The 27,389-nt window shown below is 42.1% G+C and overlaps 2 protein-coding genes across 7 annotated transcripts in view; one reads left to right on the forward strand and one right to left on the reverse strand.

The window, feature by feature from the left end:
• Window positions 1–2,635: 2,635 nt before the first annotated feature.
• SLC24A1 (solute carrier family 24 member 1) lies at window positions 2,636–16,779 on the forward strand (the record flags this gene model as incomplete). Its single annotated transcript, XM_080351352.1, has 9 exons — window positions 2,636–3,547; window positions 5,256–5,318; window positions 5,591–5,699; window positions 11,140–11,220; window positions 13,400–13,503; window positions 14,161–14,367; window positions 14,717–14,806; window positions 15,662–15,828; window positions 16,530–16,779. 9 exons carry the CDS (start codon window positions 2,636–2,638, stop codon window positions 16,777–16,779), a joined length of 1,983 nt encoding a protein of 660 aa, XP_080207478.1.
• A 1,191-nt stretch (window positions 16,780–17,970) lies between these two features.
• Window positions 17,971–27,389, reverse strand: part of DENND4A (DENN domain containing 4A) — a 45,299-nt gene continuing 35,880 nt past the window's right edge. For 2 of the 6 annotated variants that reach the window (XM_080351028.1, XM_080351027.1), the window contains 10 exons: window positions 26,859–26,953; window positions 25,734–25,909; window positions 25,485–25,631; window positions 24,906–25,116; window positions 24,402–24,656; window positions 23,763–23,880; window positions 23,575–23,601; window positions 22,914–23,076; window positions 21,968–22,032; window positions 17,971–21,749 (listed from right to left, as the gene is read on the reverse strand). In XM_080351028.1, coding sequence (XP_080207154.1) covers window positions 21,613–21,749; window positions 21,968–22,032; window positions 22,914–23,076; window positions 23,575–23,601; window positions 23,763–23,880; window positions 24,402–24,656; window positions 24,906–25,116; window positions 25,485–25,631; window positions 25,734–25,909; window positions 26,859–26,953 — 1,394 coding nt within the window. In that variant the 3' untranslated portion in view covers window positions 17,971–21,612. Of the gene's footprint in view, window positions 21,750–21,967; window positions 22,033–22,913; window positions 23,077–23,248; window positions 23,602–23,736; window positions 23,881–24,401; window positions 24,657–24,905; window positions 25,117–25,484; window positions 25,632–25,733; window positions 25,910–26,858; window positions 26,954–27,389 lie in introns of those variants that run through there. The other 4 variants (XR_013922602.1, XR_013922603.1, XR_013922604.1 and 1 more) reach the window with 4 other exon arrangements.

The raw sequence follows: 27,389 nt of genomic DNA on the forward strand, positions 1-27,389 counted from the left end.
CATCGGTCCGTCCCAGAAAGCGGCTCCCCCGGAACGCCGCGGCGAGGCGGGAAGGGGCCGGGCCCTCTGCCGGCCCCGCTCCGCACAGCGCAGGCCGCCCTGCCCGCACAGCCACGAGGGGAAAGAGTGTTCTCGTCAGTAAAAGGAGAAGTCTGTGATACTGCACACACTAGGGAAAGCAGCTCATTAGATGCCGGAATTGTGGCATCTACAGAGCTACAGAGCCTGTGGCTGTGACAGGACGGAGACACTGGTTTGAGGCTGGACAGCCTCGTGCCCATTGTGACACGATGAAAAAACAGAATTTATGGAAGAGTGTCCCAGCTGGCCAGCAAACCCCCTTCTTCCAGTTCTGTAAATGTGGGAGTCAGCATAAGGAATCTTTAATGAAGGGATGTTGTTTCGACAGCTGATCTGGCACCTGACCCCCGTGGGGGGTAAAGGACTGAGAGACATCAGACTATGAATCCTTAATGTAAAACAAAGTCCCTTCAAACTAATCGCAGAATGCAAACTGATTATTTAAAAATTTAAGCTAGGGGAAAGGGTAACCAAAGAGCCAGCAATCCATATTTTAAATAAATCAATAAGGGGATGCGGTTGTTAGAATGTCATCTGTATGAGATGCCTCAAGATGAAGCTACGTGTAAGTTTTCTTGGGATTTACTCCGCTGCTGTCTTCCATCCTTACCGTGAGAATGATCCATGTCTCACAGCTGCTGCTTTCATGTTGTGGTTTATAACAGAGATAATCGCCTGCCCTCGTACTGAGAATAACCTGTAGTAAGAGACAAAGATACTGGCTTCAGAGATAGACCCAAATTTATACAATGCTATTTAATCTTCTTAGGGGCTGCAGGTATTAAACTGGATTGGCTATTCCTCCAGTAATATGTCCTTCACACCTGACCCTCTCTTGTATTAGGGCTGCGCTAGCAAAGACGTCGTGAAAGTGGGATCATTTCCATCTGCCTCTCTCTGCAACAGCATCTCCCAACTGGCTGTTAAGTATCAAAGAAGCCTCCTGCGCCACGCTCGACTGCTGGTACTCCTCTTCCTCTTGGACAGCATCTTTGGAAGGTAAGCTGAGGAGGTGGGTTTGGTTGCTTCAGATCTCCCATGACTGAGACAGTACAACCAGTGAGAAAGGAGCTGATCTGTAAGAAATAAAACCGGTTTTTAAACAGAGGTGTATACATGTGTCTTCTGTGTACTTCATTTTTACTCGCTTATATTTATTAGGAAAGGTAATTTTCTAATAATGTGCCATTTGTTATACATATTATATCATGCAATTCTGCCATATGCATGTTCATAACTCTTTTTACATATGAAAAGCAAAGCTTATATCATCTATTTATCTAGGTACTCCTATGACCCTCTATTACTGTTGCCTTAGTGATCCTCCCAACTATTTAAAAGAAGATAATAATGCCTGTCTTGCAAGAAATTTAGGCTGATTACTTCTCTGGGTGTTATGCAAGAGGGTGTGTGCTAACTTGCATGAAGAGCTTATCTGAGAATGGCTTACAAAACTGATTTGCATCCAGCTCAAGCATATTGTAACTCTCACACTCTGGGAAAAAAATAAAAAATCCATGAAGAGCAATATTCTAAGGTAAAACATTCAACCAGTGCTGAAAGGTAAATTCTGTCCAGCCTCAAATCACTGTCTCCGTCCTGTCACAGCTACAGGCTCTGTCACTCTGGCATTTACAATTTCTCTCTCTTTCAGAATGCTGTTCAAATAATTATGCAAGGTACGCTAATTACCCCCTAATAAAAGGTGTGATTACAGTTCCACTTTGCCAGTTCTGATTTCTACAGAAAGGCTTGCAAAGATGTAGTCATAGAAACAAATGGATATTCGGCACTCTCAGTTTTACTAGACCAAGTCTTCCTCCTGCTCTTCTCAAAGGGAAAGAAAAAAGCTCACCCCTGGTTTGTGTTCTGTGGAAGCGCAGGACTGGAGAGCCACAGAGTGGCATCGCTGGGAACTATCGAGCAGTTTTCATCCTCCTGTTGAGTTTATTTAGGTGAATAACTGGTGTTTGGAAAGAGGTTTTTGACAGCATGATCTTGTCTTCAGCGTCTTCGTTTCTAGCAATTTAAAGTAGGTTCCTTGACAGAAGCCATGTCCTCTCCTCCTGCAGAACACAGACCCAATTGTTAATGAATTGTTAATGAGTAACAACTGGATTCACATAAAGACACAAACCTTAACAGCTCCTGGAAATGGGCATTAGGTGGAATCAGAATTCAGCTCAGACTGGACTGTCTTGGCCAACTCCTCTGTATATTAAGCAAAACCTATAATTATGAATCAGCATAGCCTGCAGTCATAAATTTAATAAAAGACTGGAGCCTGATTTTACTTGCTTAAGTCCATTTCTTTTTATTGAAAAGTAGAAAAGCTGTCAGTGAGTTACTGTTACCACACAGTAAGAAGCTGCAGTACTGTATTTTTAACACTTGATTTTCTTTCACAGGGTTGTGTCACTTTGTGTCATGCAGTTTCACACTTGATGCTTAAGATCAGCTGGAAACCCCAATGGTGGATATAAGAGCAAACTGCTGATCAAGAGAAGTCGTCAGTGGCTTCTGGACACGACTCTGATTTTTGAACCTTTAGGAAATGCATTTACCACGGAGAAGGCGGCTACAACGGAACCGAATCTTTTTCTTCTTTGCTATAGTGTTGGTCCTCTGTCTCTACCAGCTCCAGTTCAGCCCCTCTGCCCTTCCAGCGCCCCACACAGCACCCCACACCATGGACCCTGAGAAAGTGGCCTCCAGAAACAAGACTGCTGTCACAGGCAATGCCACAGCAGCACCCAAAATAAGGCACTGTATATATGTGGATCCTGAGCCAACTGTGCCCATCACAACATCTGTGGATACGACACCGCAGCAAGAAAACGTCAGTGAAAGCTACCCAGGTGAAAAGCCACCATACGAGTCCAAAGCAGAATATCCCCAGGACCTTTTCAGTGTGGAAGAACGCAGGCAAGGGTGGGTTGTACTTCACATCTTTGGCATGATATACGTGTTTGTGGCCTTGGCCATAGTGTGTGATGAGTATTTTGTCCCTGCTCTGGGAGTGATCACAGAGAAGTTACAGATCTCTGACGATGTGGCTGGAGCCACCTTCATGGCAGCAGGTGGATCAGCACCCGAACTCTTCACATCCCTCATAGGTGTCTTCATCTCACACAGCAATGTGGGCATCGGTACCATTGTGGGCTCGGCCGTGTTTAATATCCTCTTTGTCATTGGCACCTGTGCCCTCTTCTCGAGGGAGATACTCCACCTGACATGGTGGCCCTTGTTTAGAGACATCTCATTCTACATTGTAGACTTACTGATGCTCATCCTGTTTTTCCTAGACAGTGTCATTGATTGGTGGGAAAGCCTCCTTTTACTGACTGCCTATGCCACATATGTGTTCACTATGAAACACAACGTGTACCTAGAGCAATGGGTGAAGCAGGAGCTGAACAAGAAGCTAAACGCTGTGCAGGCAGCATCAGCAGAGCATATACGGAAGGTTGGTGTCCTTATTGTTCAGAGGGCAAGTTGGAAATAATTTGTTCTAAAGTAAACCAGAAAGAAAATCTGCATCTCCGTCACAAAGTGCATATTCAAACAAACCTCAGGATACAGGTACTGGTGAATAATTATGGTTATAAAATTAAGGGAATGCAATGTAGATAGTAGAGATTTTAAGAAACTGGAGAACACTAAAAGGGAATTCTACCCTTGCAATTACTAACAATATTGGTTGCAACCGCTTAACTACTTTCAAAGACATGTGGGATTTTGCTCACTCAGTTGTTGTAAAGGGGTTTCAAAGAAATCACTTACAGGAACACATTGTTAGTCTGGGAACATGACTGGACAATTTGTGTTAAAGAGAGGAAAAGAGGCTTCTGACAAGAGGCACTGAAGTCGGGTGTGTTGCTGGGACACTGGTGAAATCGGTCATTAGCTAATCTGCAGTGCAGTAGGGGATCTGGCAGCCTTTAGCGACCATTGCCACCTCTCCCAGTCAGCAGTTGGCACCAAGACTGAAACACGCAGGTCCCATTTCCACACACTGACTGCAGCTGCAGGTGCTCAGAGAAACAGTTCTGTGTGTCACTGCTGCTTGGGCAGGGAGGGTTGGGACTGGAACTACACACTCCAGGTTTGAGACCAGGTTCCTTCACTCCTTGTCTTTTGAAGGAAGAGTTGGCTGCTTACACAGAGTGTCTGAAGGTGTCCCTAAAGCCTGTTACTCTTTCAGACTGGCAGATCTGGCCAGGACATGATTTCCAAAACACTTGGGACTTTGTCTTCTCGAGTGTACCTGCCCACTTTTCCCTCCTCTGTCCCTCCCACCTCTTCTAATGCCTCTTTGTCCTCTTGACCTGTGCTACTGCCAACTGTCAAGCAGAAACCATGACATTTCAAGTTGTCCTCTGGCTTTTGACATGCTTTACTAGATGTCTGTCACTGACACTCACGCATGCTTTGCCTCTTCTGGTCTTGCCACTCCCTTCACATAATTTAAGGTAAGAAAGAAAGAGGTGTGAGGATAGCTGAAGTAGTGCTGAATTGAGAAAATCTTTTTCTTTTCTCTTCCTGGACTGTCTTTCCATCAGGGCTTGAGGCTGGGACTTACATTCCAGAGGGATACATGTGCAAGATACTGCAGCTGTACACATTCATCACTGTGAACATCACAAATTATCACAGATTGAAACCAACCCTTCAGAATGAAGGAAAAAAACCAGCACTTTAAGCTTATGGAGAACTCTCACTAGCACATAGTAGCATGATAGAAAGTTGCCAAACCTAACCCAGGGAAAAATAACGTGCCTGTATGGAAAGTGGTGCTGATCACTGGAAAAAAAATATCCCTTTGCACCTTCACTTTCTCTCTGCTGGAAAATGAGTAAGGATGCAGATGTTTGGGAATGTAGTCAGGGTTACCTATATCTACAGGAATCAGATGGTAGAGAACATTTGAGTCCTTCTCCAGGTACCTCCATCCTCATGGAGGAGCTGTAAGTAGAATCCTGTTTCTCTTGGAGGCCACATGGTTTTAAAGAGAGCACATGGCTTTAGCTCTTGCAGTAGCATCCTTGCACAGTCACCTGCATTAACTGTCCCACTGTCTCACAGCCACTAGCCTGAAGAGCTCTCACTATACCCTGAAAAAGCAGGTGAAATAGTAGTGGTGTTCAATGGTTTTTGTTCTTGCTTGCACGCAGAAAAGCAGTGGGGCAGTTGCAGATGACGGAACAAAGAAGCCAGCAGATGGGAGGAAGCTGCAGGTAGGTCTAAGCAACTTTACAGGGACCTGTATTTATCTAAGGATGGTTTGGCCTGCTGTCTCAAGAGCATGTCTCTTGCTACAAACAGCCCATATGAATGCAATTGCACATGAATTGAATGCAGGGGCTGTTTAAAATCTGTGCTGAGGCTGCTCCATGGGTTGGGGAGATCAGCCTCCACATAAATGTGTCCTCGAGGCAGAGAGGAACCCACAGTGGAGATGTTTGGAGGAGGAAACTGCTACTGACTGCTGTGTTCTACCTTCCCATAGCCCTCGTCAGCCTTACAGCGAGGCAGCAGCTCAGCCTCCCTCCACAACTCGCAGATGCGCAGCACCATCTTCCAGCTCATGATACACACCCTGGACCCCCTGGCCGAAGGTGAGCGAATGAGCCATGGCTGAGGGACAGGGGTTTGCAGCACAACAGTTTAACTGGGAATTCAGCTTTTGGATGTGGTGGTGTTGGGGCTCAGGAGCTCATCAGAGGAGGCCACAAAGATGATCTGAGGCTGGAACAACTCTGCTGGGAGGACAGGCTGAGAGAGTTGGGGTGTTCAGCTGGAGAAGCTCCAGGGAGACCTTACTGCGGTCTTTCTGTACTTAAAAGGGGCCGACAAGAAAGATGGGGAGAGACTTTTTAGCAGGGCCTGTTGCAATAAAACAAGGGGTGATGGTTTTAAACTAAAGGAGGAGAGATTCAGGCTGGACATGGAGAAGAAATTGTTTACACTGAGGGTGGTGAGAGCCTGACCCAGGTTGCCCAGAGAGGTGGTGGATGCCCCATCCCTGGAGACATCCCAGGCCAGGCTGGACAGGGCCTTGGTGATGGGGTCAGTGCTGTTCCCCAGCTTCTGCTGTTCCTCTGACAGCAGGAGCAGCAAACATGAGTTACGGGCTTCCTCCATCTCATAGTGCATCACATCTTCCTTCCTCTTATTAGCTCAGACTTCACCCCAGCCTTGGAAGAGCAGCATTCAGTACTGACTACATTTCTGAGAAAGAGCCGCTCAACCTATCAGTCTGATTTATAATGGGAAAATGAACATGGGGAGAGCTCATACACCTCCCCAGCTATGTATGCAGCCCCTCACAAGACATAACCTGAAGGAGCAGAAAAAGAAGTTAAAACTCTTGAAGAATTAGCTTTTTGACAGTCATTAAAATCCTGTCTGAGAACTAAAACACACAGCAGGTTCTAATTATGATGGTTAAGCCAGCCTGTACTTAATTTAGACTTACACTGAGCACCTCTAAAAGCTCACCTGCAACACCACATTATCCTCCCTGCCATGGTAAACTGTACCCACGGCACTCTGCAGGCAGTGGGCCAACTCCCCATGGCCAAGGGCTGATCGGCTCAGGACTAAGACACCTTCTTTAAAACTGCCCAGGGTGCAGAGAAGCCACATCTCCAGACGCACTCAGGGTCTTTGTACACAAACTTTTAATGTGCTGCTTTGTATCAACTTTCATACAACTGAGCATGGAGGTTAATTTTTCCAAGAAATGATGAAGCATGTTAAAAAAGGATGGGTTTTAGATTTTCTTTTGTAGCTCAGCACACACCCTGCACCTCCGCTGCCCTACTTGTTCTAAAGAGATTATCTCTTGTCCATTCAAAGAGAGATTGAAGCTAAGCAGATCAACACCTCTTGTGTCTATCACAGAGGTTACAAAAAGGACTCTCCAGATCAAAATCCCAGCTGCACAAACTGATCAAGGGAACAAAGGAGGCTTGGTAAGGACAGCAAGACAGATAAATGTCTGCTTTGATAGATTTTAGTGAAGGGATCCAACATAATACTAACAGCAGCCTAACAAGAGCCAGACTCGTCAGGGTTTGCCCCCAAAAGGTGGCATCAACATCCCAAGGATGAAACCAAAAACTTATGAGAGGACATGCTATTGCCTTTAGCATCAGAAGGTACCAGACCTGAGGGACTGCTGCCACACCAGCGCCTTGTCACCCTTCCTGGCACACCTCTAAATGTCTCTGTGCAGCAGAGGGGCTGTACAGCCCAGGGCTGTACACGCTTCTGGGCTGGGCTGGTGTCCTCAGCTTGGTGACACCCTGGGACCTCAGCAGGAGCTGTGGGGGCCTGGGGATGCCAACCCAGACCAAGGAGAGTGTTCCAGGACTGCCGTGGCCAGCTTGGCCCAGAATACACTGCTGGGGGCTCTCAATGCAGCTGTGAGCCACTGGCTTTGCTAAAGAGGCAGTTGTTACTGTGACTTGTGAGTACTGAATGAATGGAACTGGGGGAAACAGTTTGGATCTTCTCTGAAAGACATCTCCTGCTCTCATTTCAGCTGGGCAGAAGGTGAGTTACTGTCTCAGTATGCGGCAGCCACTAGATGGAAGTGTCACCATGTGTACTTAAGCAAGTCTAATATTCACAACAGGGATGATGCGAGGATTGTCTACAGTCTCTCCAACAGGTTGTTGTTTCTTAGATCCTTTACTACAATAACATCTAGTTAAGAGCAAAACCTCTGCCCCACTCCACACAGTCAGAACAGAGACAGATCCTTAGGAAAGATAATGATAAAGAAAGTTTCCGATATTTCAACAGCACAGCACTCAAAATCAAGGAGACAGTGTCCCAGGTGCTGTGCATCTTGTAGAAGACACTCCTTACCCTGAGAAATTCATAGCTAAAGAAAAAGGGAGTCTGGAGAAAAGGAATCATTTATGAATAGACTGAAAAACCAAAGTGCCTTGAGTGGCCAAAAAGATGAAGTGACTTCTCCAGGATGACTCTGACAAAGAGTTTGAAGATGAAAGGCAGATCAGGACTGCAAGCTCAGCCTTTGTGCTAGTAGTGCTGGAGCCCTTTGGTACACTCAGGCCAGCTGGTGCCTGGTTCCCACTCATCACCAGCAAAGTCCTTTTTGCAGTATGTACAGCACTCTCTGTCCTGGACATGCTTGTGTAATTAGGTTACAACATAAAAGATGATCCCAAAGCAATTTATCTTTCCTCAAGGGTCCTTGTTCCGTCTTGCCAATGCCTGTAGCATCAGCACTTAGAGGCTGTGGTAAAGAGCTCTCTGCAAAAGAAGAAAGTTCGCAACTGTTTCTCAGCAATTCCTAACTTAACCTGCTGAAATTAGGATCTCTGTATCGTTTCCTTCCTTATGCTGCAGTTAGGTTTTAGTTGGACAGCACAGAAGCCTTTTCAGGGCAGGAAGAGAACAAAAATGTGGAAAAAGTGCCAGCGCTGGGGCCTCCAAAACTGAGTTCCAGAGGCAGAGGTCTTAGAAAGAAAGTAGAAGTCTGAAATACAAACTTTGTTTCACTGTTCCTAATGCAACCATTCCCTTGTATGAAGCAAAATGAGCTGTCTACCCTCCGGATGTCCCAGTTAACAAGCTAATCAGTCTGGAAATTAGACTAGAATAGAGCAGCAGGCAGTGTTGCAGGCTGAAGCTGAGCTGGAAGACTGAAGGCAGCTACAGTTTCTCCTTGTTTTATTAGCATTCAATCACTTGTTTTAAGACAATCATGATACTAAGGGGTAAAAGGACTTGTGATTTTTTTTTCCCCTCTACTTTTAGACAGCAGAATCTCCAAATCCTCCAGGTTCTATCCAAATTTAAAGAAAAAAAATCCCTTCCTGCTGTTCATGTTGTAAGCTAGTCCTGTTAGATTAAATATTAGAGCCAAAGAATTAATTAAACATAAAAGCCAAACTCCAGGTAAGCGCTCAGCTGCCACCTTAAGTCCAGCCTGGATGTTGTTGATCCACAGGACGGGAATCTTTCCAAAGAGGCCCCTGGACAGAAGCACGTCCTATGTGAGGGGCTCTCAGAGGGAGAATTCCCAGTGCAGCGGGTGCCCCAGGGAGATCAGTCCTGGGGAGAGGACCACACACCCCAGGGCAAGCATGCTGCCCTGCTCAGCTAATCCCAGCACTAGCAAGGACTGAGCTGACACATATCCCTCCTCCCCATGCTGACCTGCAGATCTGGCCAACTTAGAGCCAGCTCTTCATCCCCTCTCTGTCCATCCTGCTTGAAATGTGTGTCAGAGGACTTAACACCTCTTTTAAAGAGGCTGATCTCATGAGAACTGGATAGCAGGCTGGACCTAATCTGTTTAATCCTGACAGAGAGATGCTTGCAGGCTCTGCTGACCCTGGCACTCTCAGCCTGCAGCCTCGCTGAGGGCAGGAAGCCAGGAGCTTGAATTTATTTAATCTCTTCCAGGCTGAGCCTGATCGCCCTGACCCTACTGACAGGAGCTTTTCCAACAGCTTCTGGGAAAAGCTGGACAGAAGGATGCATTGCCCAGTGCTTAGAGGAGACTGGGAGCAAGAGGTCACTTTTTCATTGCCCTGCACCGATGGGTGCGCTCTTGCTTGGCATCAGCAGAAGAGGAAAGAAGCGAAGTGTTTCACATCCCCCTGGGAGGTTTCAGTGTTGACAAGGAGCATGGAAGAGTCAGGGTCTTTAGTCCCAGGCAGCCTCTCAAAGGAGAAGAGCTCATCATTTCGTCTCTGCCCCGCCATTCCAGTGTTCAGCAGGAATCCCAGTTAGTGAATAATGTTTCTGTCAGAGGCTAACATGAATCTCACCAGAATAGGCCTTGTCCCCAGAGGACTTAATGTCTGAGCAGGTCCCAGCTACTGGACCAGACCAGAGTTTACTGATTTTCACAAGGTTCATCTCCCCAGCGGCAGATCTGCCTGCATGGCTTGGGGCCTTGGACCTGCTATTTCAATTAACTCAGTATCGCAGTGATGAATAAGGTGTCAGGGCCCTGCCCTTGAGGCGAATGACAGCAGCACATCCTGGTTGCACAGTCAACAGTATAGCAGATTAAATCAGTGTGATAAAACTTTCAGAGGAAATTAATTTCCAGCCCTGCACACAAGACAACATAGCACGGCCAGTTTCTTGTGGCTGGTGTCCATGTGCAAACACTGTGACCCTCGGGCTTGGTCAGTGGCAGCTCAACAGAGAATACAGATGAGAGCAAAATGAGGTTTTTCTTTCAGCCAATAACTTGCTCATTTCAGTGAGAGGAGGAGTTAAGATATTTGAGCACAACACCTAACTATAGAGACACACACTGGTTCACAGTTCACTGTAAAACAACAATAAAGCAGCTCACCTGAGCAGAGCATGGTTTGCAGGAGAAGAAACCCTCAGCAGTCCCAGAAATACAGTGCTGGACACTGCACTGGTGAAGATGACCTCTTGAGCAGCCTGGGCCAAGTTGAACCTGGATACTGGGAATTTAGATCAACTCCTGCAAAGGAAACACTCATGTATACTTAGAGAAATCATTCCTTTTCCAGATAAATAGAAAAGGTTTTTATTTTTCCTTACCATCAGGTTGCCAGGCTGCAAGCAGCACAGTAAAGCCTCTTCAGTAGCCATGTGGCAGAAGGAAGGTGTCATTTCTAGCTTGCGCATAAACTAGTCTGAAAAAAAAATCAAGTAATTTGGGAACAGAATTATATTGCATCATAACTCCTCCTGTGTTCTTTCTGCATTTGCTTTCTATGAGGTACAGGTATCTCCTGTATTACTGCACTGGAAATTATTTCTCTTCCCCTTAGATTCTCTTTTAAATATGAAAGTATTAGTTACATGTTGAATTACTGGCATAATTGGCATAGTACTAAGTATTTAAATATAACAGCTATAATCAACTAGCAACAGCCAAAACCTGGGGCTGCGGCCAGAAAGACGACTCACAAGTCATCATCAACCACAATCCATGCACAAAGAACAGGGTGAGAGAGCCTGTGTGTCGGGGGGCAGGTAAAGGCGGCTTTGCAAAGCTGACAAATATGTCTTTCTCATTCACAGCAAAATTTAAAGACAAAGTTGACGTCCTGAGCAACATCGCCAAGGCAGAGGCTTCGGCTGGACAAGGATCCAAACCAGAAGGTGAGCACACAAGAGTCCATGCTGTTTGCTTTGTTTTGCAATCCCTCACCTTCCCAGCACTCAGCGCCCAAGGGCTGGCAAAGAAACACTATAGTCCAACACAAATTTTCTGTTGTTACTGGTCACAGATGGCTGCTAATCGATGTACAGGAACAGCGGGCAATAAAAGCCATCCTCACAGGAGCCTGGGAGTGGTTAGTGAGATCCCAGCCCAACAGAAAGTGCTACAGGGATGGAATGGTGTAAATTGCCACCAGAGGGTTGGAAGAGGGGAAATGAGGCCATTACAGACAGTGGCTGGGTGCTGCTGTGTTGCTGAGCTTTGGTAGAACCTGCAAATAAGGTCTTCATTAAAACAAAGTACCTTTGATTTAGCTTGGAAATTTAGCACATTTACAGAAGAGCATGAAACATTCCTCCAGAGAGAAAAGCCACGCTGCCTTTGTATCAATTCTAAGGGTCTGTGCATCCTCCCTTGTAACAGTTTTTGCTTTTTCGATATCACTACTGATACACAGGCTTTCTGAGCCGACTCTGAGGCAGCAGCTGGCCTGTGCTACACCATGGGTCTGTGCCGCTGGTGACGTTTTGAAAGAGATTCTGAAAAACAAGCAAACTTTGGTGTGGAAGGTCCCACGTCCACAAGCGCACTGCTGCACTACAGCAGTCACCCAAGGACCTCACAACATTCATTGACTCTCACCTATGTGAGTGAGACCAAACTCAAGAAAAATACTGTTTAAGAAATAAGTAAATTCTCAGTCTGAGGAATCAACACCACATTGACTTCACCAAACTATGAATATTAACCCCATGACGTGTTCCACAAACTTCACTGGTGCATAGATAGGGCTGTGCACATTCCAAAAGCTTTATCACCCTGTCTCTCACCTCGGGCTGAAAGTCCCCCAGGTGAACTCTCTTAAGCCCTGGTTTCAGAAATCCCAAATCCCCAGCACCTGCTGAAAAGAGACATTTCTGAAAATCTTCCCTCTAGACTTGCTCCCTAGCGCAGTTGTGAGGCTCTGTACTGAATCAGCACATCCAGTTCAGGATAAGGTACCCTATAACCATAGAATCATTTTGGAGATCCTTGAGTCCAACCATTAACCCACCCCTGGCACTACCCCATGTCCCTGAGAAGCTCATCTCCACGTCTGTCCAACCCCTCCAGGGATGGTGACTCCACCACTGCCCTGGGTAGCCTGTTCCAATGCCCGACAGCCCTTTGGGGAAGAAATTGTTCCCAAGATCCAACCTCAACCTCCCCTGGTGCAACTTGAGGCCGTTTCCTCTGGTCCTGGCGCTTGTTCCTGGGGAGCAGAGCCCGACCCCCCTGGCTCCAAGCTCCTTTCAGGCAGTTCAGAGATCAGAAGGTCTCCCCTCAGCTCCTGTTCTCCAGGCTGAACCCCCAGGTCCCTCAGCTGCTCCCATCACACTTGTCCAGGTGTGATTCCTAGGATAACACGATCCTACTGACCTGACTACACAGAGGGGATCCCTTCCCCTAAATGGCAGCAATCCCAGAAGGGTCCTTGCTATGACTGAGCACAGAGTCGGGCATTGCCCCTCACCTCTGCTCTGTGTTATCCACATTTTACACAGCTCTGTACAGAGGTTTCCATGCTCCTCTTGGGTGCGCAGGTTAACACAGGAGCAGCACAGCGGACATTGCAGTTATTTCCGCATGTGTGTCAGCAGTTTTTTATTTGCATTTCAATACCTACCAAACTATTAGGGATTTAAGTCTTGGAGCACATAGCAATCATTTCCCAGTTCCTTGGAGAAGGCCATGCTCTACTAGAAAAAAAAAGGAAGCAAAGCTTTATGTCCTTTCTGGCCTTTAAGGATGGCTTTAATTAGATCTCCAGACTGAAACCAAGAAACGTCCATCAGCTGTAGATCAGATGATTAGCATTTCCTTCTTGTTGTGCATGTGCCTCTTGCAGCAGTTTCAGATAGTCCATAGGAGCACCAAGGGATCATTCTGTGCCAGATTATGCCCCGCTTCTACTCGTCACAATCCACATTAAATGGGAGGATAAACAGAAAACCAAAGCAATCAGGCTGGGTTTAACATGACATACCACATGTTTTTGTATGGAGCTCAAATCTCCCTGCTGATCAAGGGAAGGTGACCGGTGTGACTGAAACCGGTGTTGCTTCTTATCCCTTCTAGCAGAAGAGGAAAAAAAGGCACCGGGCACCATTCAGCTAACTCCTGCCAGTGACTCCGAGCCTAGCAAAGACAAACAGAAGGCAGACACACCACAGGATGGACAGGTATTGGAATAAATACCATTGGCAAGAAGCACTCGGTTCAGACCGGACTTACCCTGCACTTTCCTTCTTCCCTCTGCAGAGCTTTTGGGGTAGAACCCAATTCATTTCCCATAACTGGCAAGTATTAATAGACTGTGTGTAGTGATGAGATATATTAAACTGTTAGGTGAAACATTTCAGATTACAAAGACAAATCAGCTCCAAAATATAACAGCAACTAACATTGTCCAGTTTTTTTCTCTTCAGATTACTCTTTTGAGGTCAGAGGGGGACTCCAGTGTAGGGGAAGACAAAGCATCTTCCTGCCCTTTGCTCATCAGTAACATTTTCATTTTGCTTTCCTGATCCCTCCTTTCAATTGATGTGATTTGCTGTTCTAATGAGAAAGGGCTTTCAAGGACACACAATAAATGTTTGATTTGTGTCAGAACCCTGTATAAAAGTTGGTTCTAGTTAACCGATACCAATTAATTACTGTAGTACACAGGCACAGTGATAGGGTGGGCCTGGAATTTGTGCCACAACAGCAAGATACAGGCTGCAGCTGCCCCCAGCCACATTATAAATCTGGCAAAACCATGGTGAATAAATCCTGTGCAGCTCCTTATGCAGAAGCATTGAAAACATATCGGCTTTTTTCTTTTTCCTGACCTACAGCACTCTTCAGACAGCGATACGTCCTCAGACAGCAGCTCCGAGAGTGAGGAAGACAGCGATGACGACAGCGCAGATGATGATGATGATGAAAATGATGAGCCGCTATCTCTTGCATGGCCAGAAACTAGGAAAAAACAAGCAATTTACCTTTTCCTCTTTCCCATTGTCTTCCCCCTCTGGAGCACTATGCCTGATGTTAGAAACCCAGTAAGAATCTGTTTTCTTCTGCATCTGGATTCATTAACCGCACTATAGATTTCCCCTTGCAGACTCCCTAGTTCTATTTTTCCATGTCGAGAGTCTGCGCGTACTCCGAATGCTGTTAGTGCTGCAGGGAGTGGGACAGGAGCCCCAGCTGCGGCACAGCGTAGTTCAGACACTTAATAAACCACAGAAGACTTCAATTACTGGTCATCTAATCAAACTAATAAAATTAGAGACACCAAGGTCCACACTAAAGCAATTGATTGAAGTGTTTTGGGTGAATAACTTCCTTCAGGGATTGTTAACTTTTCTGAAAATTCTCCATGTTTTTCCTTTTCAAACTTGATTTTAGGACTCAAAAAAATTCTTTGTCCTCACGTTTTTTGGATCCATCATCTGGATTGCTGCATTCTCTTACCTCATGGTGTGGTGGGCTCACCAGGTGAGGGTTTTATTTTCTCTCTGCAAATAAGACCATTTCAGAACAAGCAAATAGAGAGAACAGTGTCAGTATGGCATTTTATCTGATGAATTACAGCTGCACTCATCCATCAAAACAGGAGAAATTTTGTTTTGTTAGAACCCAAAAGGGAATTTTCAATTTCATTCTTTTTGATTTGACAAAGAGTCATTATTTTTTGAGAGCTTCCAAGGGAGTTCGTGCATCAGTGAAAAGTGCCGTCAACATTTATCTTAATACTGCCTTTTCACTGATGAATGCTTCTGTGCAGAAAATAATTATCCCTTACCTAATTAAAATTCTAGGAAAATACCAGTTCTGGAAGCTGCTAAATTATCTCAGCTCTTATTGCCTTAATGTTCCACATGCATTCTGGGAAATAAGACTTCACATCTTGTAGAACCAGGGCCACTATTTGGATTTAGTGATCTATTGCACAATCACAGTAGAGTCCATCAGGCCATAAATCCCAGGACTGTCATTTCCCAAAGCTCTTGGATCACACGCAGCTGATGGGAAATTTGCAGAGGGAAAGGCAGAAGACACCAGAAGAGATGAAATTGGGACAGAACGAGTCGTGCTGTAGCTGACTTGACCTTGCTCAGTCTTGGCAACAGTGCAATCAGATGCCCTACACTATAGAGCAAATCTAAGATCAATGTTCACAATGAAATTCAACTTTTTATGCTGTAAAACAGAAAAAAAATGCTACCATGTTTAAGAGGATTAAAATATTTTAACTCAAATAAGGCATGAAGCCTAAAAGACTGAACAGAGCAATTGAATTTCATGTTCCAAACCAAAACTAACAGCCATACCCAACTTTGTGGTTTTTAGGTTGGTGAAACAATTGGAATATCAGAGGAAATTATGGGGTTGACCATCCTGGCAGCAGGAACGTCAATTCCTGACCTCATCACCAGCGTCATTGTGGCCCGGAAAGGCTTGGGTGACATGGCCGTGTCCAGCTCTGTCGGCAGCAACATCTTCGATATCACTGTTGGGTGAGTGTCAGTTCAATGCTGAAAGATGCTTTTCTTCTGAAATACAAAGCTGTTCTTATTCCAACCGGGTCTTAATTGATCTCATTTTAGTTGTAAAAGGCAGCTGTGTTGGTTTTGTTTTGTTTTTTTAAAAACCTCAGCTAGTCAGGAAACAGAGATTTTTATAACTTAGTACAACAGAGTGAACATTAAGTTGCATAGTTCAGGTCGCCGTCCTGCAGCTTCAAATAACGGTATGTAGCTCAAACCAGAAACAGCACCATCTGCACCTAATTCTGAATCAACAGAAAATCATTGATTTTTCAAGAGAAAAATGCAGCAAAGCTTTGGCAAAACCCAGAGACTGACAGACAGGACACTTCCCCACTCACTCAGATGTGCAGATCCTGCACAATCCAGGCTCAGTGTCTGAATCTCTCATCAATAAAGCACCAGCACTCACTACTTTACAATAGCATGCTCAGATGCTTAATTCGTAAGTATTATTTGAAAATTGATTCTTGGATTGAATTATGATAGTGCAAGTATTATCCAAATGCAGTTTTTGACACTAACAACATCAAATTTCTATTCATGCTGCATTATACTGAATGCAATTGTGCTTTTATTTTTCTCCATAACAGTTTAGAAATTGCTTAGTTATGATGCAGAAAATGAACTGCCTTAAACCATTTATTTCAATTATTTTCCTTTTCTTGCAGTTTGCCAGTTCCTTGGTTCCTTTTTTCTCTCTTCAATGGACTCAGCCCAGTTGCGGTCAGCAGCAACGGGTTGTTTTGCGCAATCGTTCTCCTTTTCCTCATGCTCCTGTTCGTGATTATCTCAATCGCTGCATGTAAATGGAAAATGAACAAACTGCTGGGGCTCACCATGTTTGCTCTTTACTTCGTGTTTTTGATCATCAGCGTCATGTTAGAAGACAAGATCATATCCTGCCCCGTCTCTGTATGACATTTGGACGCTTCAAGATGTATGGGAACATATGCTAAAATCAGAAGGGTTTAAGGTAGCAATTGTTCTACTGGAAAAAAGCAATCAGAATTCTAACAAACTTACTGAGAATAAAATATCTTTAACATACTAAAAAAATAAATAATTCTCCAGTGGTATAGCAGCCTCTACTGTTTTTCTTTAGGGTCAGAAAAGATCAGATAACGAAGTGACAGATGTCAAATAATGTTTAGGCCTTCGCACAAAGTTTTCAGTACAGCTGAACCCCTCAAGTTAATGGAGCCGATTTTCAGCACAGAATATTTACTCATTATATATTTTCAGGAACACACTCTAAATTACTTAGGAAATTGCTCAAACTCACCAAAATCAATGAACTTTACGTCAGTAGGAACGGAATTCCCAAACCCTGCTTGAAATCTTTGTGCAGACACAATCCTATGTGTGAGGAGTGAACTCCCTCCCTCCTGCTGCAGAAAAGCGCCAAGCGCAGCGGGTCCCCAGGTTTGTGCTGCAGCTGCTCATCCTTTTGGTGAACGCCATGACAAAGCATCCACAACAGGTACCGTACATGTACCTCAAAAAACGTGCACAGAGCACATGGTGCACATCAGGGGAAAAGTTTTCTGCCAGCCCTCTTAAGACTGTGGGAAATGTATTATAACACTTGGGTTTTCAGGGAAAAAGCAAAGCAGTAAATTATTTCTGCATGCAGAACACAGAATGTGAGAGTTGCACAGCAAACCTGAAAACTACCCAAACAGCTCCTTTTAAACCTGTCCCTCATCTTGCAATACAGACCTTAAAATTTGCAGTAAGTGCCACCAATAACAGTGTGATGTCAAGTGGATTTACATCTTATTGTAACAAGACTAAACAGATCTGGAGTTAGAATACTGCATTACCACTAATAAAAAATAAACCCAGGAATCAGAAATAAAACAAGAAGTTGTTGAACTGCTTGAGTTTTGTTTTCATCCTGACGCTAATCTGAATTTCACAGATTAGTGTATCCAGGACTCATTGTTCACACTGTCTTTTACACAACCACTACAAAAAACACCAACATCAACTATCAACAAACCTGAAAGGTTTATTGTTAACACCACCTCGTGTGAGCAAACAATGAGGTTGCAGACTTTTCTGTCATTCTAATCCATCTAATAAAATGTTAATGAAAATAACCAGGAAGATTTTTAAGCTTTTTATTGACTCACTGTAAAACTTTTTCGGATGAGACAGAAAAAAAAAAAAAACTTTAACATTGTGGACACCGACTTGCATATTTTAAAGGAACTACAAACCAAAGCAAACATCCAACATACTGGTTTTTGGTAAATAAAATTTAAACATTACATATTTACAAATCTACAACCATTCATTTAAAAAGTGCTGTTTGCAGACTGACAAAGTACCATTTTTAAACCCCCGTGAGATAATATCCAGAAATACCCCTCTCTTGTTACCATTTGCATCTCCCATTTGTTATACAAAGATTTCTACATGCAGGAATTTTCTCTTTCTTGGGGTACAAGTCATTTAATTAGCCAGTCTAATTCATCAGGCTGTAACTGTATCAACAACAAACCTTCTCCAAATGGGAAACAGCAGTGTCAGAGAAACAGCACAATTTCTATTCACATTTCAGTATTTCATCTCTAATAATTATTCCAGTGGAACCATAAGTAAAGCAAAATATATATTGCACTGCAAATGTAAAACCTTTAAGGTTTTTGACATAAGCATTATTGAGTACACAAAAGGAGAAAATTCAGTTCATACAAAATTTTAAATTGAAAATATGTCTCAAATATTTTATTTATCCATCTTTGCGGTATTGGAAAATATACTCAAATTGCTTTTCTAATAAAGGACAGTGAGATTTGAAAACTTTTTCAACATTGAATTGTATGATACTTAAAAATTACCCACCTCAGGACCTACATTTTGAACATTATAACTTGAATGAGGAAATTTTTCCATTTGAAGTATATCGCTATTCCAACTATATTTTATTACAGTATTTCTACAGTGGACTGACTTGCAACAGACTTTATAAAGCACTTCATTAAGTATAACGATTTCACTTGCTGAACTACGACATGATATTTAAAAGCACAGCCAAACCAAGGTCAGCAATGGCCGGGAGTGCAGGGACAGCTGGACTGTCTCAAGGACGCACAGACAATCCTTCTAACGGTACTGTATTAATATCTACTCTTCTGATAATACTGGTGATATTTGAATGAAGTGGCAAACTTGTTGGTTTTACAAGTCTGAAGCAGCTGGAAGTACTGACAATGAAGCTGGGACTAGAATGGAGAAGGTGGCCAGTGGATGGCATGTGTCACATTTGTTCCCGTGCCAGCGCACCCAGTTGCAGCATCAAGTCCCAGTAAGGAAGCGGTGGTTAGAGACCGGGCTCGGTTGCTTCTGCCAGACTAAAATCAGGAGCATGAAGCTTGCGTCATAGCCCAGAACCTCTAATGCACCGCAGCAGCTCTGGAAAACACACCTGCCCTCCTTCATGGCTTGAAGGTCCTTTTAGAAAACAGCGTCTGCCTCAAGGGGTGAGTGACACTGGGAACAGAACTGCCAAGCGCTGGGGACATGGGGACACCGCCCACACACAGAACAAACATTTAGATACACAGCAAGTGCTGTGTGCAACTTTTACATGGTAAATACAGCGTACGTACTGTACAAAGCAGAGCACACATGCACACTAATAGGTACTTACAATGAATATGTTAAAAAAATAAGCAGGTGGTTTTTTTCCATGCTAGCTCAGAGGGTTGAAGGGGTGTGTATCCACCTACACCGATACGCTGCTTACTGTGTACCTGGGCGGAAAAACGAGCTGCAGTTCATGCGCAAGGAATACTTTACAAGCGTGCTAGCACAAAAGAGAGCGTCACAAATTGTTAAAATAAATTAAATGTGAAAAATGTCGGTAAGTGTAACATTGCTAGTTCCACCTCAGAGTGGGGGGATACTTTCAAAAAGGTCAGCTACATAATTAGCAGCAAATTAAAGAGGTATTACCCAACAAAAGCTGTCTTCAACAAGACTGCCTCTTGCAATTAGCATCAGCATACACCTGCAGCTCTACACATTTTACATCCGTTCTCCTTAAGGCAGCATCTCCTGACAACTTTACAGAGGTCTGGGAGGAGGTTACACGGAGCTTCATAGCAGCATTACTTCTTTAAGCCTCTAAGAGGCTCACTCTATTTCATTTAACAAAGTAAATGCGAGCCTTAAAGTTTATCACCTTCCTGCCTAACTAAATATTGCTGTATTATTACACCTGCAAACTAAAGAGATTTTTAAAAATACCTGCTGGTAGGCAGATCAAAATATAAAATCTAATGTAATAGCTGAATATTTAGAAGTATTATAACAACAAGTAAAAGAAATTAGAATTGGAAACCCATTAAGATTACTTAAAATAAAACTATTTGTTAAAGCATGGTTTAATTTGTTTGGGGTGTTTCATACAAAGCAATGTCTGTTTTCCCACCTCCGTACAAGACTTCTGCCATTTCTCTGTAGCCTGCCTTCTGGTGCAGAGTTGCTATGTAACTGAAAGCACAGCACAAGTTTTTAAATCTGTAGAGCAAGACAACATGAGTCAAAAGCCATGACTCCACCACAAGGACTGACATAGCATTTCTTCTGCACAGAAAAAAAATCAAGTTGTTTTGCCTGTAAAACAGAGACCAAACATTCAAAGTACGTTTAGCTATGCACATTATGCCCCAATAAGCTACATTCTCTACGTATTCGTGGTAGCAAGTTCACTGTATTGACTTGAGTTTAAAGCTTTGGATGAGCATTACGTACGTGTCACATTTAGCATGTCTCACACTCACCCAGACTCTGAACACTGTGTGTTCATGAAGAACTTCTTGCAGCATATTTGCTCTATGTTATACCAGTAACAAGGCCACATCAATGAACAGCTGAGATGTATTGATTCTATAACAATCTGTAAGACTCTTCAATATACCTTCTCTTTCCTAGGGAGAGAGGAGTGAAGGGGAGAGGAAGAGATTTCTATTTTACAGAGACAGCGGGGCGCGCATTAGTAGGGTTTTACAGGAGTTTACCAAACCTTCCTTCCAATTGCTGCGGTAACACCTTTTCCATGTGTGCATGGGAGAAATCCTGTCTCTAGAGCACTGTCTAGGTGAAGGTGAACATTTTCTACTCTGCTCGAAAAACAAATCACTCTCCAAAAAGTAACTGGACAAGTTACTATAAATAGCAGTGTACTGCAAAAAAAATAAACACTGCATTGCTTATGCAGCAAGTCCATTTAAAATTCACTCCAGTAATTTAAAAAAATTAAAAAAATATCAACTTACTATAAACAATTTAAAATATGTATAATACAACTTTGTATGCTCTTCATAACATCATGAATATTCTATGTAAACAATAGATTTTGAAGAATTTACTTTGCTCACATTAGTTTCAGTGCATTGTCTCTGTCCACCTGTTCTCTAATTTTTATTTTATTTTATATTTTTCTGTTTACGAAGGGAACTGTAATATGTTGTCCCAAGTTAAAGAACTGATTTTGTTTAGAATCTTCCTTTCTACACATTGATTTGCAGAAAGGACAAGGGATGTGGAAATAATATTCAGCCCATTTTTCACTCTGTCCATTTCCACAACTGCAGACAGGCCTAATTCTTCCCAGGCCTTCCGCCACCGCCTGTTCATACACACGTTCTTGAACACTGAAGACCGAGACGTTCCTTGGGACCGAAGTGGTTATTTTACACAGGTACAGATCATAGACACCATCTCTTTATCTCGCTGTATTTAAAGATATGGTTCTCCAAAAATCTTTCTGCATTCCATCACTCCAGTACTTGGTGGTCGATCACAATTATGAGTGTTCTTCACTTGATTAGCTGTGAGTCGATCATAGGCCATTTTGTACTCTCTGTCGAAAGCATCTGCAGAAACAGAAAAGCAATTTCTGTACAATGTGCTCAAAGCCACAACCCAAATACAATGATGGCTACTACGCTTATCAGCAAAAAAATAATTGTAAAGTCCTTTTTATCAGTATTTACCATAGAAAGACACACATGAAAGCTACAGATTTTTTTGTTGTTGTTTGGAAGCTGAAAAACTAGTTTGTGTACATTCTTCATCTATCTGAATAACTTACCTATATCAATGTTATCTCTTCCTAGGGCAACAAGTGAAAGAAACAGTATTTCTCTGTAAAGACTCCTGAAATTGTAAAGAGAAATGTCAATTTATATAATGCAATAATACACCACATTAAAAATAGACCAAATTACCTAAAGATAACTTTTTTTAAGTGGCATTTTGAACACGATTCCTGATTGCCACCTCCAAAATGTTGTCGTTTCTGACCTCTGGAGACTGCCCTGGACTCCCCACATCGAGATCACCCAAGTGCCACCAGAGTGAAACATCCACTTAATATACTCAACCAAATTTCACCAGATTTGACAAGCAGGTCAGGAACCTGCTTTCCTGCAGTCCCAGCTTATCTTGAAAAAGCAGGCAGATGAGAAAATAAATACCTTGTCAATACTCCAGCTCTTGAAAAGGCTGCTATATATCTTTTTATAAATAAAAAACAGTAAATCCAGGCAAGAAATATAAATTCATAGGAAATAATTTTCACTAATTCCACTGCTAATGGAAAAAACACTTCTTAAAAATGAGAGCTAACCTCTCTTCTTAGCTCCCCTTCTCTTCTCTACTAGAAACTTAAAAAAAAAAATCCACCCATGCACCCTAGGAACGACACTAATATATATATAACATTTAATAACAAAATATATACACTCCCTACTTGATTTGTCATCATTCAAAGGTAAGAGCAAAAAGCTGGCTGTAAAGGAGAAAGGGAGAAGAAAAAGTGAAAAACGCTTTCTCCATTTTTTTTTCTAAAAGAAGTTTGTAAAAGTTATCACAAAATAGAAGAATAAGTACCAGACTGAGTGATAAATCTGAGAATGCTGCTGAAAAACAGTGCTATTTTTCTTTAAAAAAAAAACCACACTATAAAATACAATTGATATTACAATAGCATTACTGGTGTCCAACCTCGCTCCAGTTAGGCTTGTTCACTTTCTTACCTCTGTCTTTTAATATGTGGCCATTTGTTCAATCTCTCCAATATTTGACTCATCGGTCCATACACATCATTCATCTTAATGCTTTTCACCATACTCCGCAAGAGCTCCTGGTTAAAAGAGTCATCATCTTTTTGCAATAAATGGACCATTGGGTACTTCTGGGCTGAAAAACATGAGAAATGCTGTAAGAATAAATATATTATTTGTGCAGCAAATAGAAAATTGTTAAAAAAAAAGGTGGGAGGCTACACAAACTGAAAACATTGACATATATGAAGTGAGCAAAGAACAATAAACCAAGTCAAATAATATCAATGTAAAACACTAAAAGCACGTCGGAGAAAACTCAACAGCTGTAATGGGTCATGAGATGTTTTCAGGCATATGATCCAACACTGGCAACAAAATTCTTAGTAAGCGACTTCTAAAAATAAGAAAACAAGCTAAGTGGATGAAGTGTCAATGTAAGTTCAGTGTTTCACTGAAATATATTCCCTCTTATTCCTCCCTTCCCAATGAAGAAAAAGCCACTGGAGATACAGGTTAACGATTTGAAACCGATAAGCTGGAAAACTAAACTTGTTCAAGCAGTTCACATCCACCCTTCCTCCCAAAACAAGTCACACAAGCTTAGAATAGCAACACCAAACTGAACACTCACTCTCAAACAAAAGAGTGCGATTTTGACCTGCAAGACAAAAAGTAATATGATCAAAAAATCAGTTATATCTCACGTGAACTATTCACAAAGACATATTTTCAAAACACATTCTTCAGTTGCTCAAAATGAAAGTTATTATTTATAAAAAAAATCAATAAACACCAAAAACCACAAGAAACAAATCTTACTCTGAGCATTCCACAAAATATACAGAGGCTGCCTTGGATCCTGATGCAATTTCATATTGTCCCATAGCATCTGAATAAGAACATATTTACTGTCCTCTGACATACAGTTTCGTGGAATCTGAACAGGAAAATGCATACATAAAGATATTTTATTACAAAGTCATGACAGAGGACTTACATATTTAGAATATATCTTTATGTCTATAGGCCTCATGGCAAAAAGCTTCAATATTATAACTGTTGTAAAACCAGAGAAAGCTAAATCTGAATAGTGACACAGCTAATGAGTATTTTGTGTGTCTTCCTACAGCCTTAAAAAATTATAACTTTCTCCTCCTCCTGCTGCTTAACTAGTCAAACTGCAATAAAACCAACTAGAAACCTACTGTCTGTGTAACTGAGGATCATAAATTACAGCGTGACTAGTAAGAGCTAAACATTTACCCCATGCAAGTCCTGCTGAGCCAGAGTTCCAGACTCACACATATTTTCCTTCAGTTGACACATCCTTTACCAATTCAGGACTGGGCCGAGCATATTTTAAGACACATTTCTAAGAGTTACTGAATTATCTAATGATTTCCTATATGGGAAAATAAGCATTTCTCACACGTCAGTATTTCCTATCTGCTTCTGTACCTTGGAGTTTTTATTACAGTGCTCAGAAGAAAGTATTAATCCTGGTAAGTTGCTGGGCAAGTCCAAGCGTCTGAAATACCACACCAAATTCCAGAACACAATAGGGTGATGATCTACGAAGTCTGCCACTGTTATTGCGTGATCCCCTTCATTTTCAAGTAAGCTCTCAAGTTCTTTCCACACCACAAGAGGACTGAGATAAGGAACTGTTATAGGATCAGGACTGGGTAAGCGCCATTCTAAGCCCAAGGAATCCTATGGTAAAAAGAAAAAAATGTCATTAGTTGGAACGTAGCTATTTTTACAGAGTCTTATGAATGCTTTTGTTCCCCACTAGACACACCAACATCTACAAGTTACAACTAATATTGGTTTAAATAATAAAACCTACTATTTCTCATAATTTGGGATAGTTAATTCTGTTCTAATTTATGCCATTTCACATTTCTCTATCACACACTTTGAAAAAATAACATTTAAGGTAAAAAAAAAAAAACTACACACTGTTGGTCCTTGCAAAGTAGCAGGCAGGCTACCAGTAGGAATGATATGGCTCATCTTCTGGTTTTCCTTCTCATCTTCTTCCAATGGGCCAAAAGTGCTGATACTCCTTGCTACAGGGTGACTTGGACATTCTGACCCTGAGGGATTTTGTCTTCTTCCCGAGGGGATCTGGATACTTCTGGCACAAATATTGTCATGCTGCTTAGATTTGCTAGGGGAAAAAAAAAATTAAGAATCTCAGCTTTTTGTTTTACTCTGAGTGCTCAAACATATACACAGTGCAAGTTTTATTTCCCCTTGTACTGATAATTAACACAAATATTCTAAAAGAGTTCGTAAAATTTGCAGAATTACAGATGCCTACACGAATTGTTACATAAGGGATGAAATGGTAAACACCATGGTGAAAAAGCTCTATGTGGTCAACTCAGAGGTAAGGGAGAGGCAGCGAGGAGATCCTCTCTCAAATCAGTTTCTCCTTTTCAGAGTGTATCTTATTAAATTAATTTACGTTGATGAGGAATACATCCACATCCACAGAGCACCTGACTAATTTCTATGCAGAAAATGCAGATTTACCTATTTGAATTTATATCCTCTTGAACAGACATCAGAGATGTAGTGAGGCCAACAGTGGCTGCTGTGTTACAGGATTTCCCACTCTGATTTGCAAAAAGTGATGGAAAATGCATGTTTTCTGTAGAAGGGCTGGACTTCAGAAAATAACTGCACGGAGAGCAAAAGCTTCATATTAGCTAAAGAACAAACAAAACCCACTTCACAATTATGAACATTCTAAATAGAGGAAAATTCAAATAATGTTATTACCGTCCAGGTCGCCGAAGATCTCTGATTTCTATGCTTAAAAAAGGCAGAAATAAATTGCCACAGAAAGGACATGTGGTATTGAGGTTTGAATCATCTGCTGTCCACCCTGCCATGATTTCTTCATCGTGAACCAAACAGTCACAAGTCCGACACCGTGAACAGCTGGAGATGAGGACCTGCACACGGCAGATAACAGAACTCCACTACGATACATTCTCAAAACTATTCTTCTTTTACAAAGCAGTTAAAACTAGAGTAAAAATCCTTGCCCTTAGATGAATGCTGCTCTCCGCTTGCATACAAGTTCAGATCTTCCCAGGCTTTAAATTTAAGTATTTCAAAAGAGCTATTAAATCATAAATCGAAACTGCCACAGCAGACAGCTGATATGGTAAATGACTGGAATGAGCATTGCCTGAAAAACTTACTAAGTGAAGGTCTTTGTTCTGTTGTAGCAAGTAGACTGGGATCTGGAACTATGCTTGTGAAATAAATATAATTTAGCTAAGTGGCTTAGGTGATCCTTTTATGGCTTCCCAGAGTAAAACGAGCCAGTTATTCAAAAATGTTTTTATTAACAATACGTCATTTGTATTTTGTTTGCAACCATAATAGTACAGGAGTATTTATGCACCTATAGAAATTATTCTTCGAATTTAAGCACTCTTTGGCAGTGACTGCCAGTATAATATAAATTAGGGGAAAAAAGACGAAAATGACCAGTCATTAATCCAAACCTGATGTTAACAGTCAGAAGTACAATGATCTTACTAGATGCTACACCAGGAAATAGCTACTTATCTACTCCATATTTTTAAATGTATAGTGCTATTTAAGATTTGGTATTTTCACCTCAGACAAATTTAGCTGCACAAGGGATTTAGATGCCTGAATTCAATGGCATCCAATTCTCAAACTCTTGAGAACTGCAGTTTAAGGACCAAAAACGTGACTGCATTAAAGACATTTCTAGAGCAAGATCTGAAATGATACCTAACTCTGTCACAGAAATATTTAATAGATTAATTTTAAGCTTTGAGTTTTAACAGAGATTCAGATAGCATTTATATTTGAAGACATATGCTTTTAAGTGTATCAGTTAAAAATCAATAAATCATCCTGTACCTCCATAGCGTAGTTCTGAAATACACTGGTACTACTTGTACTGCAAGAAGATATGAGCTCTGATTTGTCAGGTAAAGGGAACTTTGAAAGAGACCCTATTAACAGAAAAAAACCCAAAGTATTAGTTATTCAGAATATGTATTTTTAGTAAACTTTTTCTAGTCAAATAACACTGCAGTTATAAAACGTGTAACGGAAGATGCAATAAATCTGAAGCCAGAGTGTGAGGCTGCCATCTGCCCAGCACCAACAGCAGCAAAAATAAAATCTACAAACATAGAATTTCCATATGTTCAGTTTTCTTTTTTCAACAATTGGTAGCTTGGAAACAAATTTAACAGATTAAGTAATTCATACACACACTTTTTTTGTCTGGACTAAAACTAGTGAAGGATAAGAGTTGCTGCTTGTGACTGCAAATATCCCAGACTCTGCTCTTTGCCAACCCTCAGCCTCAGGATCCTTGATCCCCTGGCCACAACGGCCTCCACTGCCCCTCTCCAGTTCTTCCACATCCCACAAACCAGGAGC

This window comes from Nesoenas mayeri (genome assembly GCF_963082525.1).
Source record: "Nesoenas mayeri genome assembly, chromosome: 11".
NCBI lineage: Eukaryota > Metazoa > Chordata > Aves > Columbiformes > Columbidae > Nesoenas > Nesoenas mayeri.